The sequence below is a fragment of the Bos mutus genome, chromosome 18, assembly GCF_027580195.1.
Source record: "Bos mutus isolate GX-2022 chromosome 18, NWIPB_WYAK_1.1, whole genome shotgun sequence".
NCBI classification, from domain to species: Eukaryota; Metazoa; Chordata; class Mammalia; order Artiodactyla; family Bovidae; genus Bos; species Bos mutus.
This window is the reverse complement of record NC_091634.1, coordinates 49,327,425-49,344,011: the sequence shown is the minus strand read 5'-3', so window position 1 is coordinate 49,344,011 and position 16,587 is coordinate 49,327,425. Positions and strand designations below refer to the sequence as shown.

General features: G+C 61.5%; 1 protein-coding gene across 1 annotated transcript in view; it reads right to left on the bottom strand.

Annotated features, from left to right (window-relative positions):
* Positions 1-215: 215 nt before the first annotated feature.
* SLC7A5 (solute carrier family 7 member 5) overlaps positions 216-16,587 on the bottom strand; it is a 28,852-nt gene continuing 12,480 nt past the window's right edge. The window contains exons 2-10 of the mRNA XM_005892416.3: positions 16,281-16,406; positions 8,028-8,133; positions 7,607-7,651; positions 7,121-7,244; positions 6,614-6,717; positions 6,149-6,245; positions 5,492-5,641; positions 3,747-3,924; positions 216-2,689 (exon numbers count right to left, since the gene is read on the bottom strand). Of these exons, the coding sequence (XP_005892478.3) occupies positions 2,634-2,689; positions 3,747-3,924; positions 5,492-5,641; positions 6,149-6,245; positions 6,614-6,717; positions 7,121-7,244; positions 7,607-7,651; positions 8,028-8,133; positions 16,281-16,406 (986 nt within the window). The 3' untranslated portion in view covers positions 216-2,633. The remainder of the gene's footprint in view (positions 2,690-3,746; positions 3,925-5,491; positions 5,642-6,148; positions 6,246-6,613; positions 6,718-7,120; positions 7,245-7,606; positions 7,652-8,027; positions 8,134-16,280; positions 16,407-16,587) is intronic.

Genomic DNA, 16,587 nt, shown 5'->3' with positions numbered 1-16,587 from the left:
TTCTCGGCTTCAATGCCTCTCCCAACAAGTGGCTCCAAGTTCCGGCTCAGTGCCCTTGCCTCCTCCCTGGCCTTGCTCACCTGCCTGTTAATGAGTGAATGAATGAGCGCAGTGACTAAATGAGCCGGGCAAGGAGCTGTGTGATCACCACCCTCCTCCTGGAACTTCCCTCACCCAGAACTTGGCGTGGAAAAAAAGACAAAAAGACCATCAGCAGTGCTTATAATTCCAATTCTTAAAAAACAAATTACCCCAACAAAACACAAAACTCCCCATCCCAAAGCAGCTAAGCGTAACACGTTAGCGTTAACAGCAGAGAAAGGCGTTAAGTCACACACGACATCGTGGCTGGCGGCTGACGCGGCCGGAACCCGTGGGGCGGCACGGCTGCTTATCGCCCCACAATAAATAAACACGGCGCCCTCCCCTCAGGGAGACGTGAGGGTGAAGTGAAGCACGACGGCTGGACAAACATGCGCGTTATGCCAAAACCTGGCTTAAAAAAAAAGTAACCCACAAGCAGGAACGCTCAGGACACCTGTCAGTAGTGTGGTCAGGAGTGGAGTCGGCCCAGAAGGCCAACGCAGCAGAACCAGGGTGCCTGGGCCCCCAGCCTGCCTTCACAGATGCTGGGGAGCCACACCCCTGGTCTTTCCGTATAAAGGGAGCTCAGGGGTGACAGTACCCCACACCTAGGTGCACATCCCAGGGAGGCCACCAAGCTCTGGACAGTCACCTGGCCCCTGTGCTCCGCCAGGTCACATTGAGAGCCGGTGGTGGACCACGAGGTAACCCAAGTGCCGCCTCCAGAGTCCCGCGGGAGGAGGCCGAAATCTGCCATGAGGCAGCTGGAGCCCCGTGGAGAGGCAGAGGGCAGTGCCCCATGTACACCCAAGAAAACTGAGGCCCCAACAGTCTCAAATCAGGCCTCTGGCTTCCTCGGTGACGTTCTGCCTCCAGACGCCGAGCCGGGCCCCTGACGTGTGGACCGTGGCCTAGAAGGATTCGCCTAGAAGGATTCGCTTGGTGAGGAGACAACGGTGGATGCTGTTTTGGGAGCTGCAGGCTGGCAGGGTCTCCTGACCAGCATGGGGAGAAGGGCTGGACATCTGGCTGCCTCCACTTCAGCCTCAATGTCCATCCTGGGCCCCCCTAAGCTGCTCTCTCTATGCCTATCGGACCACATGGGGCCCCAGAGCCCAGGCGGGTGATGGTGGACTGGCCACGTGGAGGTCACGTGGCCCCTGGGAACCAGCAGCAGCTTTTTTGGCTGCAGCTGAGCAATGAGGCCCAAGGGCTCGGCTCAGCCCCACCCTGGTGAGAAGATCAGGGGTCATAGGCTGAGGCAGGGCCTAGAGGGAGACTGACCGTGGATGACACTGCTCCCCAAGCGGGCTCCGTGGAAGACAGAGAGCAGGCCCAGAAACGCCAGACGAGCTTCTGGGCCTTGGCTGCCTCCGGGGGAGAACGCTATGGGAACTACAACAACAAAAGCACAGCCTCTTGTTGGGAGTGGGGGGAGGCCGGGTGTGCGTGCTGGCCCCAGCAGGACTCAGGCGGCCTCCGGAGCAGGTGCAGCTGGGGAGCAGAGGCTGGGCGCCAGGGACAGGTGACGGGGGCGGGGCCGGGGGGCCTCGGCCAGGAGCTGGGAGCACCCCAGACAGCTGCCAGGGCTGTGACCCAGCCCTTGAGGCCTGGGGTGGGGGGGTGCAGCCTCATGGGACACAGATAAGAAGCCCCTGAGGGGTCGAGGGGTCTGCTTACAGATTTCAAGTGTGAGGGTTTGAAAGAGCTAGAGCTTGATTCCAAAACTGATGCAGAACAGGCCTGAGGCTGCACTGCCCACCATCTGCCACAGGAGCCACCGGACTCCTCGGGCCTTTGCTCAGGCTGGCGTTCAGGGTGGGGTGTACAGACAGGACCTTGGAGATGTTCTGAGTGACAGGGTGTAGTCCGCCCCCACAACTGCACGTACTGACGGGAGGCCCGGGGTGGCCCAGCTGCCCCTGACCTCTGCTTGGAGCCCCCTGCCCACAGCAGGTGCCAAGGCACCGCTGTCCACCAGCCCGAAGGCCCTGCTTCTACAAGCCTCTAGGCTTTCTCTCTCTTCTCCGGGGGAGGGAGCTAGCGCAGGGCTTTAAGGCAACGAGACGTAAGCCCGGAGGTTAGTTTCACGAAAGTCACTGCATCTACAACAACGGAGAAACAGGGAAGCCAAGCACATGTGTCCAGGCCACCGTCCAGAATCTGGTGACAGGACCTGGCCCCTCGGAAGAACACTGTGCTGCAGACAGCGTTTGGGGAGAAACTTCCACCCCATTTCTTAAAAAAATAATTGTCTTGGTAATGTCAACCTGACGCAAGACTTAAGTTAAAAAAAAATAATACAAATAAACAAAGGTGAGAAGGGAGGAGGCCCAGTTCGGGAGGAAGCCTGCAGCCTCCTTGGTCCGATGTTCCTGCCTCCACGCTCGAGAGGTATCTGCGGACATCCACCTTCGGGGACTAAATTCGTACCAGGGTTCACCGTGGCCCAGCCGCCCCCTGGGGCAGGGACAGCGGGGGCCCCGGCAGAGCTGCCTGGATGGTAGGACCAAGTTGCTCTCTCAGGGTGGCCTCCTGGTTCTGGTCGCTTACGTCTCCTGGGGAACCACGTGCATGAGCTTCTGGCACAGGACCGTCATAGAAACTGCCGGGAGGAGAGAGCATTACTCAGGTGCCCTGGCCTGGTGCCTGGGGGTCAGGGCTGCACAGGACGTGGGCTCACCCAGCCCTGGTTGTCTAAGTCCCGAGGTTGTAAGAGAAGCCAGGAATTCACGTGTGGGCATCAGGCCCCAGGCCTCCTGCTGGGGGGGCATGGCCTGCTCCCCTGGCTCTCTGCTGGGACTATTACTGGAGGGTGGCGGGGGTGGTCAAGGATCCTAGCAAGGGAGGATCCTAGGAATGGAGGCAGCAAGTAAACTGCCTCCACCCCTCACCCCAGTTCAGACCCCAGGACCCATAACGGGGTGATGGTCCCGGCTGCCCACACACCCACCACAGGCCTCAGAGGGGCTGAAGCAGGCGGGTGTGTGTGCTATGGCCCGGGTGAACCCATAGACACTCCAGGAGCATCACTAGGGGGGGCGTTTCAGGACGGAGGGGCCCTACGTGTGAGGGACTGCTCACATCATTTCACTGATGGACAGCGCCCTGGGCCCCAGGCAGGTGGCCAGCAATTCTGGGATGGCTCCCTGGGGGGTGTTGAAGCCCACCCAGAAGCCCGTTGCATTAACAGCGGTCTCGGCGCAGGTCCTGAACAGGCCTGTCAGTGAGTCCCGTGACCGCTGTGAGGGATCCCGTTTTCTCCTCCCCTGCTTTTTTCTAGGTCAGCTGGATGGCTTTAAGCTGGAGGCAGACGGTGGGGGGGGGGACAGGGAGGGCGGATTTTGTTACTTGGCAAGAGCAGCCTGGTTTTCTGGAATCCTTTGTTTTGAGATTAGGTGGTGCCAGGCTCAGCGTCTTATCCTGAAATACGTGGGCCAGGTCACCGCCAGACAGGCCCGGCTTGGCCACTGCGGGCCCCTCAGCCAGGACCTTGCACATCCTGATGCTGACCGCCCCCAACCCTGCCAGTGACCCAGGGCGGGGGGCACTGCCCACTGTGCTGCTCCTGGCCACTGGACTGAGGTCAGAGGAGCACAGCCAGGTGGGCGGAACAGACCCCTGGGGGACAGAGGAGGCCCAGCAGGCAGGGAGGGACTCACAGATGCTCTGGAGCAGCCACTTGGGCTTGTCTCTCCACCAGACCCCAAGGAAGTAGACGGGCAGGCCGCTGAGGATGATGGTGAAGCCGATGCCACACTCCACGGGGGTCTTCCAGAAGGAGACGGCGATCAGGAAGAGGCAGGCCAGGATGAAGAACACTGGGAGGGCCAGATGAACCTGCCGGGGGGGGCTGCAGCTGACGCCAGGGAGCCTGGAGTCCCCTCCATGTGTCTCCTCCCGTCCACACCTGACACGACCCGGGCACCCCTGGAGCCCTCCCTCCGCCCCTGCTGGAGCTGGCCTTCCCTGGGGCCCACCCGGCCTCTCCCACAGACCCCCAGACAGCCCTGTGCCTAGCTGAGCCTTCTTGATCCAAAAGGCCCACCATGCTGCCTGAGCAGCATTTCTGCTGTCTGCCAGGGCCTGAGGTTCCCCCAGGCTGGCCTCCCTGAGCCACACCGGCCTCTTGAGAAACGGGACCCTGCTGCGTTCTCCACTGACCCAGCTCAGCAGCGGGCAGCAGGCAGTAATTACCCAAAGACCAGCGGGAGCCGGCGGGTGAGCAGGAACAAGCAGGCTTCTCAAGGTCAGAGGAGGGTGGACTCCCAGGTTCCCACATCACAAGGAGGGAACCCTGCCCCCCACCCACGGTCGGCTGATGGGGGGTGACGCCTCTAGGAAGACCATGGCCACCACTAACAAGCAAGATGTGCCTGCCTTCTCAGAGGGCCCTTGTGGACAGGCTGGACCACAGGTACACAGCCGCTGGGCAGAGAGCCCCACCCACACACAGCCAGGGGCCCAGGGACACTCGTCCCCCTCTGCAAACACTGTGCCTCCTGCCAGGCAGTCTGTCTACACACGGACTCCACCCTCTGTCTACACACTGGCAAGAGACCTGGGGAGAGCAAGGGTCCCATAAGGTCAGCCCAGACTGCCTACACCACGCCTGACCTCACGGGGACAGCACCCCCCCATAAGCAGGGAGTCAGGTGGACCAGGGCACTGAGGTCGCCCTGGCGCCTGGGGAACCTGTCCAAGGCAGGAAGGCTGGGCCTGGCCTCTGCAGGACTGCTAGGTGGGGAAGCAGGCAAGAGGCCTGTGTCAGCTGCAGAGGGGCTCCGCCTTCGATCCAACACCACTGTTGGGGGACAGAGCCAATGTGTTCACCAGGGCCTTGGCAGGTATGTGGCCCCCTTTGTGCAAAAAAACGGTTGCCCTTGGGGAGCTGCCCCCAGTACCAAGTGGAGGAAAGGGAGAGGCCCTCTCAGGCTAGGTGGACAGGGGGCAGACAGTCTGAAAGGACCAATCGAGGACAAAGTCGGGGGACATGTCCTACGCTGCAGCCTGTCGCGGCACCCCCATCCTTGGTCACGCCAGCACCCGCCCCTCCCCAGACAGCATGGCAATCCTCACTCTTCCCATCCCCTCGGCCAGGCAGCTCAGTGCTGCCCCAGGCTATTCAGTCCCCTTGCCCCGCACACCTGCCTGGCACGGCAGCCTTCTTCTGCCCTTCTTCTTTTGGCAGAAGACAAGCTCTAGGAGAGCAGGGCTTTAGGGGGTCATTTGTGATCTTGAATGAACCCCAGCACCTGGAATCACACGCTTGGTTATCACCAGTCATCGACCGAACTCAGTCCCTCGTCCAGATCAGAAGGTGTTCATGCACTGATCAAGGTGCCCTTGGGGAAGGTGCCCTGAGCCCTGGTCTGTGGAGGGGACAGCGTGGACGCCCAGCCCTCACCTTGATGGGCCGCTCCAGCTCCGGTTTCTGGTAGCGAAGCCAGAGCATGCCAGCAATGGCCAGGGCCACGCAGAGCCAGTTGAAGAAGCTGAAGAAGTTGATGACGGAGAAGATGTCTTTGGAGAAGGCGTAGAGCAGGGTCATGATGCACTGCAAGCAGAGGGCAGGCCATGAGCCTCAGGATGAGCCGGGGGGAGGGATGACCGCACGCACCCCTTCTTAGCAGAAGAAGTGGTCCGCACCACGCGAGGGCCCTCAGAGCAAAGGGACGTGCTGATGGCAGGTGGCTGAGGTCCTGGGCTTCATGGAGGTGGCAGAGGCCATGTCTACCCTGGTCGAGAGGTTTGGCTTCAAGTGCCTCTATGCTGATTTTATATTTTTTTTTTAACAACTACCGTGTATTAATTCTGGAGAAACAAAAAACTGTCTTATGCTCTCTGGCATCCAGGGGCGCATGTGATGAAGGGTACTACACTTGTGCTAACCTATCTACATCTCATCTCAGCCTCTGATCCCCAGCCTGGCTGACACCAGGTGGAACCAGCACAGGGGTCCCCAGACAGGGCATGCACCCCCATCTCAAAGCCCCGTGATTCCCAAGGGACACGCCTGTCCTCCACCTGCCAGTGACCCCCTACGTGGAGGGCGGGGACTCACCGTGAACACCAGTGAGGGTACGGGTGTCAGCAGGCGCGGGTGGATCATGGAGAGGATGGAGGGCAGATGGCCCTCCCGGGCCCCCACGAAGAACAGCCTGTGGACAAGGGGGTGGCGGTCAGCCTCGGCCAAGGGACCCAGGCAGGTGGCGGTGGAGGGGCCTGTGCCGTGGGCCTCAGTGTCCCTCGTGGACAGCTGCTGAGGGGTCCCATCAGCCCCGGCCCAGCAAGGTCCAGATGAACCCACGAGGGTCTGGATGGACAGGGTAGCTGTGTCACCTCTAGGCAGGGATTTGGGTTATTTCCAAGTCACGTGAACATCCTGACGGCTACGTTGTTACTCAAAGTAACAAGAAAGAGAACCCTCAGAACTCACGTGAGGAAGCCATGTGCAGTGTCGACCCACACCCTGTCTTGCTCTGGCCCCACGGGGCCCGCACGACAGAGCCGCCCTGGCCGGGCTCACCTGGAGGACGTGAAGAGGGACCCGTTGACGGAGCCGAAGCAGGACAGGCCCACGAACACGGGGATGATCCAGGACATGACGCCCAAGTGGTAGTTCCCGAAGTCCTGGATGGACACAGACCGTGAACCCTGCCTCCGAGACACCCCCGCCCTGCAGTCCCTTCCCGAGACACCCCCGGCCCCAGAGTCCCCTTCCTCATCCACACGACCCTCCCTGAGGAGCTCAGTATTTATTCAGATGGTGGACCAGCCTCTGAGGTGGGGCTGCAGGTGTGTAATGGACTCAGCCCCTCAGCTCCAGCACCGCTGAGCCAATCTAAAACCGTCCGGGCGGCCTGAGCACCAGCGCCGTTAAAGCCTCCTGTGGTCCCCACGCGCAGCCAGTACCCTGCACGCCCAGCAGGCCTGGCAAAGCACCGGCTCAACCCCTCCTGGTAGGAGGATGGTTTGCAAAGGAGGGGCCCCCTCTGCTCCTGTCTGAGCTCGGAGGGCAGGGCTGGCATCTTACCACGGCCACGGCCTCCGACGTGAGCATCTGCTCGGGGGTCAGTGTGGTGAAGTAGGCCAGGTTCGTCAGCACGTACACCAGGGTGACGATCGGGAGTGAGATGATAATGGCCAGGGGCAGGTTTCTGAGAGGACCGGGCGGGCATGTCAACAAAACAAGGCCCAGCACGGGGCCAGCCGACCCCTCAGTGGCTGAGCCCACGTCTTACTGCAGGGGGAGCGGCACGTGGCTGGAAGGCGGTGCATGGGGCAGGGCAGCTGTGCAAACATGGGCCAGCAACCCAGCCCGTATCTGTGAAGTGGGCTTCCTATCCTTTCTGTGGGAGTATGCTATTCAAGGTCACACAGCCCGCCGTGAGCCCAACCCCAGGGACCCTCCCTGCACTGCACTGGGCTGGGCCCAATGATGGGCTCTTGGATACAGCCAGGCTTCTTCCTCCTCTCAGGTGAAAATGATGAAAACACACACCTCTGATCACACACATACCTGTAGGGATTAATCATCTCCTCTGTGACAAAATTCAAGTAATTCCTAGAATTCAGAGAGCAGACTTTTACTAGACATTCCTTTTGTCATTGGAACAAAAGAATATAGGTCCCATGGGACCCTTCCCAGCTGCCCTGGGCGGGGAGAGGGGACCCCACAACCCCCAGGCCCCTACTGAGATGGCGATGGTCCTGCCCCTCCCCACACACCCGGGCAGCAGCAGTCTCCGAAGGGTCAGCAGTGTCCCTAGAAGTTTATCTGGGGGCCCCCTTCTTGGGGGCCACGAAGAGCACCAGGGCTGCTATGGGGGCCCCTCTGTGCTTCCTTGGGATGTGAGGGGTCTCCTGCCCTAGAATCATCACAGACGACCGAGATATGTGGGTTTCTGGGCGCTCTGGGGCCTAGGAGTTCTAGAACCTACCATCCCCCATAGGCAAAGAGGCCGCTGTACAGCGCCAGCACGATGTTTCCCACGTCCAGTTTGGTGCCTTCAAAGGAGGACTTGGGATCCAGATTGGCTACGTCACCTGGCAGAGGACAAACAGACAGAAAGGAATTCTGGGTTAGACAGCGTGGCACCGAGGTCAAGCCACAAGTTCCGGAATGTTCCTGGAGCAAAACATGGTAACAGACAAAAATGCAACAGATTAAATGCACCTGTGAGCCACCCGGGGCCGAGGGCGTGGGGGCCAAGGGAGCTCGGCTCTGCCCTGAGCATGAGGAATGCAGCCCCCAGGGCCCTCCTCTGGACCCTCAGATGGGACTGGTGGCTCTGCAGACCCGTGCTGAGCACCCCTGCCTGTCTGTGCCTGGGGGATAGGACACCCCGTGACGTGGCTCTGGGCCAGAGACCTGCTCTCCCCTTCAGTGCCAGGAGCCCAGAGCTGTAAACCCAGGCTTCTCACGCCTGCCCCTGGATGCGGCAGACCCAAGGGGCTGTAGCTGGGGAAGGTGGGCTGCTCTTTAACCCAGATGGACATACTGGCTCTTGGACACAAGGGGGCTGGCTTCCCAGCTGACCGTTTCTACCCCAAAGGGCCCCGGGTGTCCTGGCTTGTGGCTGCATGGCTTGACCTCTGCCCCACCATCACCTGGCACCTCTGGCTGTGACTCCTGTGTCCTAAAAGGACATGTGTCACTAGATTCAGGGCCCCAGCAAACCAGAGTGGCCTCAGCTCCATTCCTCCCTTTTCCTAAATGAGGCCAAATCCATATATCATTAGACGTGTCACGGGGGCCCCCCCTCAACTTGGTACAATAGACATGAAACATGGGGGTCTCAGAAGGGTCCTTGGCTACCAGCATGGTGTCTGGCCTGCCTGTTCTGGACTGTTATAACATTGGTGAAATGGCCCCTTAATACCCAGGGCTGGAAAGACTTGCTCCATAATGAGGCGCCAGCCTGACAGTGGGCACTGACCCAGTAGGGGGTTAGCCAGTCCCCATGGGGGGTCAGTTCCTGGCTCCCCAGCTCTGGGGGTGGCAGGGGCACTGATACACACCTCAGCGACCATCACCTTCGTGGGAGAGGCTTGCAACAGAAGCAGAGGTGCTGAAGGGAGCAGAGCCAGTGTGCTGGGCACACGGGGCTGGAGGAGCTGAGCATCAAATCAGGGCAGGGACAGTCTCTCACCTGCAGGTGAGGGTCTGAGAACAGCTGGCTCAGGTCCACGGGACCCCGGGGCTGACACATGGGTCCCTGTGGCCCACGGCCAGCAGGTCTGCAGGCCCCTCGGGGGATGGGGAGACGGAGGCTGCCACACCACCCCTGGGGCATGACAGGGAGACTCCTATGAACCCCTCCTTCCACCCACCCAACTGAAGCCTGCACTTCCTTCCAGGCAGCACCCATTTCCTCCAATAAAGCTCCTTGGGGGAGAGATGGACCCTGAGTGCCTGTTTCTGGGTCCGCATGCCTGCACTCTGTCTGCCCTTCACCTCCAGCCTAAGCTAGGAGGTGGACGGGGGATGCGTGAGGCCGCTTCTGCCCACCAGATGAGGCCATGATCTCGTGATGAGCACAGGCTCCAAGGCGGCTGGCACTTCACCCAGCCCGCCGCGCACATGTGATCCGAGTAGGATGCCTGGGTCCCGAGACTGCCCAGTCACAGGGTGATCAGCAGGGCCGGGGGTGGCGCAGACAGCTGGACAGTGCACCTCAGCACAGCACCCAGAGCCCGGCCAGTCCCCACGCAATGTTCTGGAATGTACATCCCTTTACATCTGTCCCACCATCAGGGATACGGAGGCTCAGGCCACCTGCCAGGGGCCCAGCTCTGGGGCCATGAGGCGCCCACCGCTCTCAGAATTCTGCAGCTGCTCCAGAGAGCCCAGGGGAGCCCCTAGCGGCTCCACCATGCCTGGTCTGCACAGATCCCGCACCCCCACATGCTTTGCTGCGGCTGCCACTGGTTTCTAGGGCATCAGAGGTCTTTGCCAACAAGGGCTCCTTCCAAGGAGCAAACCTGCCGTTCTCCTCAACCTGCCCCACTTCCCCACCAGGACACGCCTCCTTGTCTCCTGCGGATTCACCGGAAGCTTCTTTGCACACAGGCTGCGAGACAGACCTCAGTGCATTGCTAGAACTGGCTCCCACCTCAGGCACAACCCTGAAGCAGTGACACTGCCTGCATGTGTGTGCACGTGGGTGCACACCCAGGAACACACACACGTGCACTTGTGGGCTGGAGACACCACTACGCAGAACAGCTGCTGTTTTTGCCAAGGATGAAATTCGAGGCTTGAAATACAGGCTGGGTTTTCATGTAAGAACCATGGTTTTTAGCCCTGACATCTGGAAGCTTCTGTTTTCATCAAGGGTTTACTCAGCTCTGTGGACAACAACCAGCCTGGTGTCCTTACGTGAAAGCATCATCGCCCCGAGACAGTGGATGGAATTCCTGTCCCCAGAATTTCCTGGATGTACAGGGTGACTTGTAGCCTTGAAACCCCAAGAAAACAGTGGCTCTGCCCGAACTCAGACTGAACAATCTCACTGGGCTGCCCACGCCTCTGAAGGACAGGTGTGGCTGGGCCGTCCTGCGGGGAGCTCCCGGGTTGTCTAGGGCCTCATTTCCTGTCTACAAAGTGTCCAACTTCCCTGGAGCAAAGTGGAGCATCCCAGACCCTGCATCCCCCTGCCGTCACTCCTGGCACAGTGTCGGGGCTCGGGGGAGCTCCGCCGGGAATCTGGCAGCTTTGGGCTCCGACCCACTACTGCAAGCCCCTCTGGACTGCCCCGACCCCGTCACCTCCCTCCCGCCGAACTGCCCCAAGTGAACCCACACAGGCCCCCTCAGTGGAGCTCCTGGGTCTGTCCAGCCTCTGTCTGCTGGAGGGCCTCCCAGATCAGGCCTGCAGCTGCACCGGGCACCCAACCAAATGCTGTCCGAGCGCTGCCCTCCTCTCCACAGGCGCCTTGGAGCAGGCGCCGGCTCTGCTGGCTCCACACGGCACTTGGCTGGGACGGGCACAGCGGCCTCACCTGCCCATGCCATCCACACATCCCGTCGGGAATGGGGCCCTCAACGCAGCTCTGGAGAGCCAAGGGGGACCACCCGCCTGTCTCCAGAACAGCAAAAAGCCGAGTGAGGCGGCCAGAGCCCCACGGGTGCAGGCAGCTGCCCGGTGCCAGCAGCCAGCGCAGGGAACAGACACGGGGGAGCCCTTCTGGGAGGGCAGACCCCAGACTCCACACAGTGGTCTCAGCCACCCACCAGCCCCGGCAAGCAGGGGACATGGTGCTGACCAGAGACACACCTGGGGCTGTCATGCAGGGTAAGGGTGGGGGTGGGGGCCATCTGGTGGGCGAAAGCGAGTGCAGCTGGACAGAGCACGAGGAGGCTCCCCCAGCAGACACTGCCGGGCAGGATCCGCCCAAGAGCGATGGCAGGTGTCTGGGCCACGTGAGAGGGTTCCCACGGACCCCAAGCTGGAGTGCGAGTCTTGTTTAAACATAGAGCTCCAGGCACCAAACAGACGCGAGAGAGATGACTGTGCCGATCCCCCACCCCTGCCCATGACCATGGAGCTCCCCACTCCAGCTCTGTCCTCACAGGGCCCCCAGACCCACGAGAGGCAGACAGGAATTTCACCAGGGTGGACAGGTGGGGAGGCCCTCTTGTGGGGCCTGGGTGTGGGAACTCCAGCAATTCAGTGGGGTCCCCTGGGCACCCCCTTCTCTGGGGCTTCTCTGCAGGCCTCACAGGGCCACAGGAAGGTGAAAGCTAGCAGACAGCCACACACCGGCCCCCGGGCAGCTCTGGGCACCAGGCAGGCCCGCCTGCCCACCAGGATCCCTCTGAGAACAAGGGGGATTGGGAGGGGAGTGTTCACAAGGCCCCAGGGAGCCCATTTCAGGAAAAGCAGCCCAAACCCCTGCGTCATGCAGACAGGGCCGTGGGAACCAGCCAAGAGAGCTGGGGGTGCAGGCGCCCCGCCCTCAGAGGGGCCGTGTGCGCACTGGAACGCGCCAGCCCCTCCGGATCAGAGGACAAAGGCTCGCCAAGGTCTCTGTGTCCCCCTGGGACCGGCCTGGCCTGTCACCCTCACCACGGCTGGGCCTGGGCCCGGGCATGGGAACCCGCAGCCAGTCTGGAGATGGCGGCTGGCGGAAAGCCAGAAAAATCCCAAAGCCTCAGGGTGACCAGGACCCGCCCCTCCTGCCACAGCCCCTAGAACCCCTCCCCGGATGGGAGGCCGACTGTGAGAAAGTCACCCCCTCAACCAGGGCGGGGGACGTCCACTGTGCTGGAATCTTTCACTTGGTCCCTCTGTAACTCTTGGGGCTCCACACGTGGTGCCAGATGCTGAACAGGGTACCCCCGACAGTTCATGTCCCCCCTGGAACCTCAGAACATGACATGCTCTGATAAAGGGTCTTTGCAGATGTAATCAAGGCAAGGATCGCAAGGCGAGACGCCGTGGACTAGGGTGGGCCCCATTCCCCAAGCGTCCTTGTAAGACAGAGACGTGGGGGCCACGTGAGGATGGAGGCCGTGTGATGTGGCCACGAACCTGGGAAGCACTAGGCAGGAAGGCTCCTCCTGTGAGCTTCGCAGGGAGCTCGGCCTGGACTGTGGACTGCCAGCCCCAAGACTCTGAGACCAAAACTGCAGTGTCTGAAGCCCTGTCCGTGTCCTGTGCTGCGGCCGCCCCAGGACACTCTGCAGAGCGAGGGCTCAGACGCCCCAGTCTCCACTCTGCAACGCACAGGCACAGTTGGGACGTGAAACAGCCTGGCCGTGGACCCCTCCTCTCTATCACTGGGCCAGCAAGCAGGTGCTTGGCTGCAGGGCTGAGCTCTGCTGAGAGTCAGCTCTGCCCTCTGCTCCATCCACAGACCAGGCATCCCTGGTTGGGGTGGGGGGGGGGTGTTACATCTGCAGTGGGCTTGTCAGGGGTCCTCTCTCCTGTTTCCCCACCCTGGGCTGGGTACCTGGGGTCTGGTGCCTGTTCTTTGGCTCTGCCTAAGGGGGTGGGGGGCAAGGACTGGACGGTTCCCACGGCCAGCCTGTCTACTGTGTCATCCATCTTTTAAACTCCTGGAGGAGCTGCTGCTGGACATCAAGACTGGTGTGATGATTCAAAGGACCCTCTCCCTACTGCACAGGAGGCAGATCCGCGAGCACCCACTGTGCCCACTGCACAGGCTGGGAGACCCCGAGCACCCATAGTGCCCAGCACAGGGCTTTGCCCTGCTGCCGCCGGCCTGCTGCTGACCACCCAGGGCGGGGCTGAGTGGGGGCGGCAGGAAGACAGAGCCAGCTGCCAGGCCTTTGATTTCTTCTGGGCGGGCCTCACAAGTAAAGCATGTGAGCTGCGCAGGCAGACAGAAAGGTCTCAATTAAAAACCATCAAAGAGCACCCGAGGGGGTGAGCCGCCTGCATCAGTCCTCCCACGGCAGCCGTGGCGCCCCGCCTGCATGTGACCCGCTGCTCCGGGCATCAGACGGCCCACCAAGCGCCGGCCCTGTCTTCTGGGGCACGGGTGACTGGGGGAGGATGGAAGTCCAGCCTCGTGGCCCCAGTCAGCGTCCTGCAGTCCTAGTGTGGTCCCGACCCCTCTAAGACGGCCTCTGTCACGGGCACCCTGAGTCCTGCACTGGGGTGGCCGGGCCTAGGAGCATCCGAAACATCTCCCCCCGATTTTGAAGAGAGCAGCTCTGCTCACAGGCTGCCCGAGGCACCTGCCCACGACCCAGAGACAGGCCTGGGGCTGCTGCGGCCGCTTATCAGATGAGGATGCGAGGCTCCAGGAGGCACAGGGCTCTGCCTGGAGAGAACAGTCTGAGCCCCAGATCCTCCCGGGATGAGGGTCTCCTCCAGGCCCCACAGCTCCCCCTGCCCCCCAACCACCAGCAGAGCTGCTCAGGGCCTTCCCCACCACCTGCCGACACCGCCCTGGGGCAGGATGCAGGTAGGCTGACCCAAGGGAGCTTACGTCCCTGCACATGGTGACCATCCACAGTGGCCTCCACACCCAGGACTCCTGCTGGGCCCAGTGCCAGGTGAGCTCATGGGAGCTGTTGTGGGGGGTGTGGGGCGGGGCTGCCTGGTCCCCTCCCGTGACCTCCAGCAGGGGCACCCTTTATCTGCAGGGTGACCCCAGCCACCGCATCCACACACCCACGAGGTCCCACCATGTGTCCTCTGGGCAGGGCTGGGCTCTAGGGACCCGCCTTCTCTGTACCTCTCCCACCCTCCAATCCGGGAACAGCCTGACCTTGGGCTGAGGGCCTTGCAGGTGCTGTAGGTAAATGGCCAGCAGACAAAAGCAAAAACACAAAAAGCTGCCCACGCTTCTCTTCTTGCTCAGCCCTGGTCGTCAGGGCTCCAGTCCCAACCCTGCCGCTGGGCCTGCTGCTCTCTGGGGCTTCCCCCGGCTGAGCCGTGCCCGCTGGGATCTGAGATAATCTCAGTCTCCCCTTTCCTGAAAAGGCTGGGAGTGGTCTTGAGGGCCCACACGCCCGATCCCCCCCACCCTCAGTCCCAGCGAGCCCCTCCCACACCTGAAATCTCAGTCCAGGACTGCAGAGTGGTCCCTGGACACACCAACCCCCTCTCCAGCCCTCAGAAAAGCCATCCTGGTCGGGGCTGACCCTCCCCAATCTGAGTTTCCTATTCATGGTCTGGTCCTGGGGAAGGAGGATGAGAAGGAGGGCAACACTGCCTGTGAGTCTCACGGCATCAAGGATGAGGCCACAGAGGCCTGGAACCAGACCTGCTGGCCCCACGCCCCAGCCCCTTCTGCAGCCCTGGGACCCCTGGGCTCCAGGCAGGCCGGTGGGGCCCGGCACTGGGTGAAGGACAGCAGGAACAAGGCATGGGCCAGTCTGTGAGACACAGGTCTACCCTCCAGATGCAGTGCGGCCCGCGGCCATCCAGGCACCATGGTGCTGAGCCCCGCGTGAAGGGTCCTGGCCCTCCTGCCAACATTCAGCTCGGGACCCTGGGGCAGCCACCGGAGCGGAGATCAGGCGGTGGTCATGGGGAAAGGGTGGTTTCCACAAAGTCCTCTAGAAGGGAGGGGACCATCTGGAGGAAAACCCGTAGACAGGAATTCTGCAGACGCTGCACTGCTTCCCAGGTTCAGAAAGGAATGGCTTCAGGGGGAGGATGTTTTCGACGGCAACAGAATTATAAACACGTTATGTATTCAAGCTGAACAAAAGCTCTTTGCTATCCCTGCTGAAATCTGTTTTCACAGAAGTCCAGTCCCCCTGCATTCCTCGTCAGTCTGCATCTTATCACACCAGCCAGGCGAATCTCCCTCAGCAAGTCCTCCTCCTTGGGAGACATGACACAGTTCCCAGCAGGACAGGCTGGTGGCACAGGAGGGGTTTCTTCTCCCAAACTGTTGGTTCCCAACGTAAGCTCCAGACAGCAGGGAGTCCCCTCCGCCCTGACCACCTCCCTCAGAGCTGTCACCCCCTTGACACCTGGAGCCTGGCCTGGCCAGCGTGCTCCAGACACAGTCTTGTCTTCAGGAAAATGCTGGGGCGTGAGATCCCAGGAAGCCAGGGGACACAGGCTGGTCTCCCACCTACTGCCCCCGACTCTATCAGCACTCAGATGCAGAGTGAGGCTCCAGGGTCCCTCCTTACACACGGGGCTGGGGTGGGGACCTCAGCCCTGCGGGACCACTGACCTGCGGCAGCTGAGCAGATGGACAGCCTGGCCTACCATCCAGCTGTGCCTCTGTTCACCGAGACACCCTCCTTCAGAAACGGAAGCTCTGTGGGCCACCTATCATGCCACGTGGGTGGCCATCGTGGGAGGGGTGGGGACGGTGGGCGGGCATCCACATGGCACTGGGGGCCCTGCAGAGGGCTGGGGGCACGTTCCCAAGTGGAAGATCCACCAGCACTGGCAACAACACCTCTTGGCCACACTCCTGACACGGCAGGTGCATCGCCAAGCTCTCCCCTCGACTCCACATCACCACCATGCCCGCCCTGTGTGGACAGGGGACCGTGGTCTGCGTGGTGGCCCCATTTCTCCCCCTGCTCCAGGACTGACAACTTGCTGGTCACCACATTCACTAGACCTACCTCAGCATCAGCGCTTCTCCTGGGACCGCCCGACCCACTGACTCTAGTGAATCCCCTTAGCCAAGGCGGTGGATCTGGGGCCAGGTGTCCAGAGACAGAGCCCCCACCCTAGGCGCACTCACCCTTCCCGATCTGGATGAAGCCGAGCAGAATGATCAAGGCCAGCGCCAGCAGCTTGGCAGCGGCGAAGGCGTCCTGGACGCGGGTGGCGGCCTTCACGCTGTAACAGTTCACGGCCGTGAGTAGCACTGTGGAGAGAGGGCAGCGAGTGAGTGCTGTGGAAACGCGGGCAGAGAGGCAGGCACTCCCCAGCCCCTTTCCCGGGTCTGACCATCTGGACTCTAGAAGGGAGGGAACCCCAGGCTACAGGCTGAGCACAGGTGCCCCCAGGCTGCCATAAGGGAAGGTTTCCTGATGGATAGATTTCAA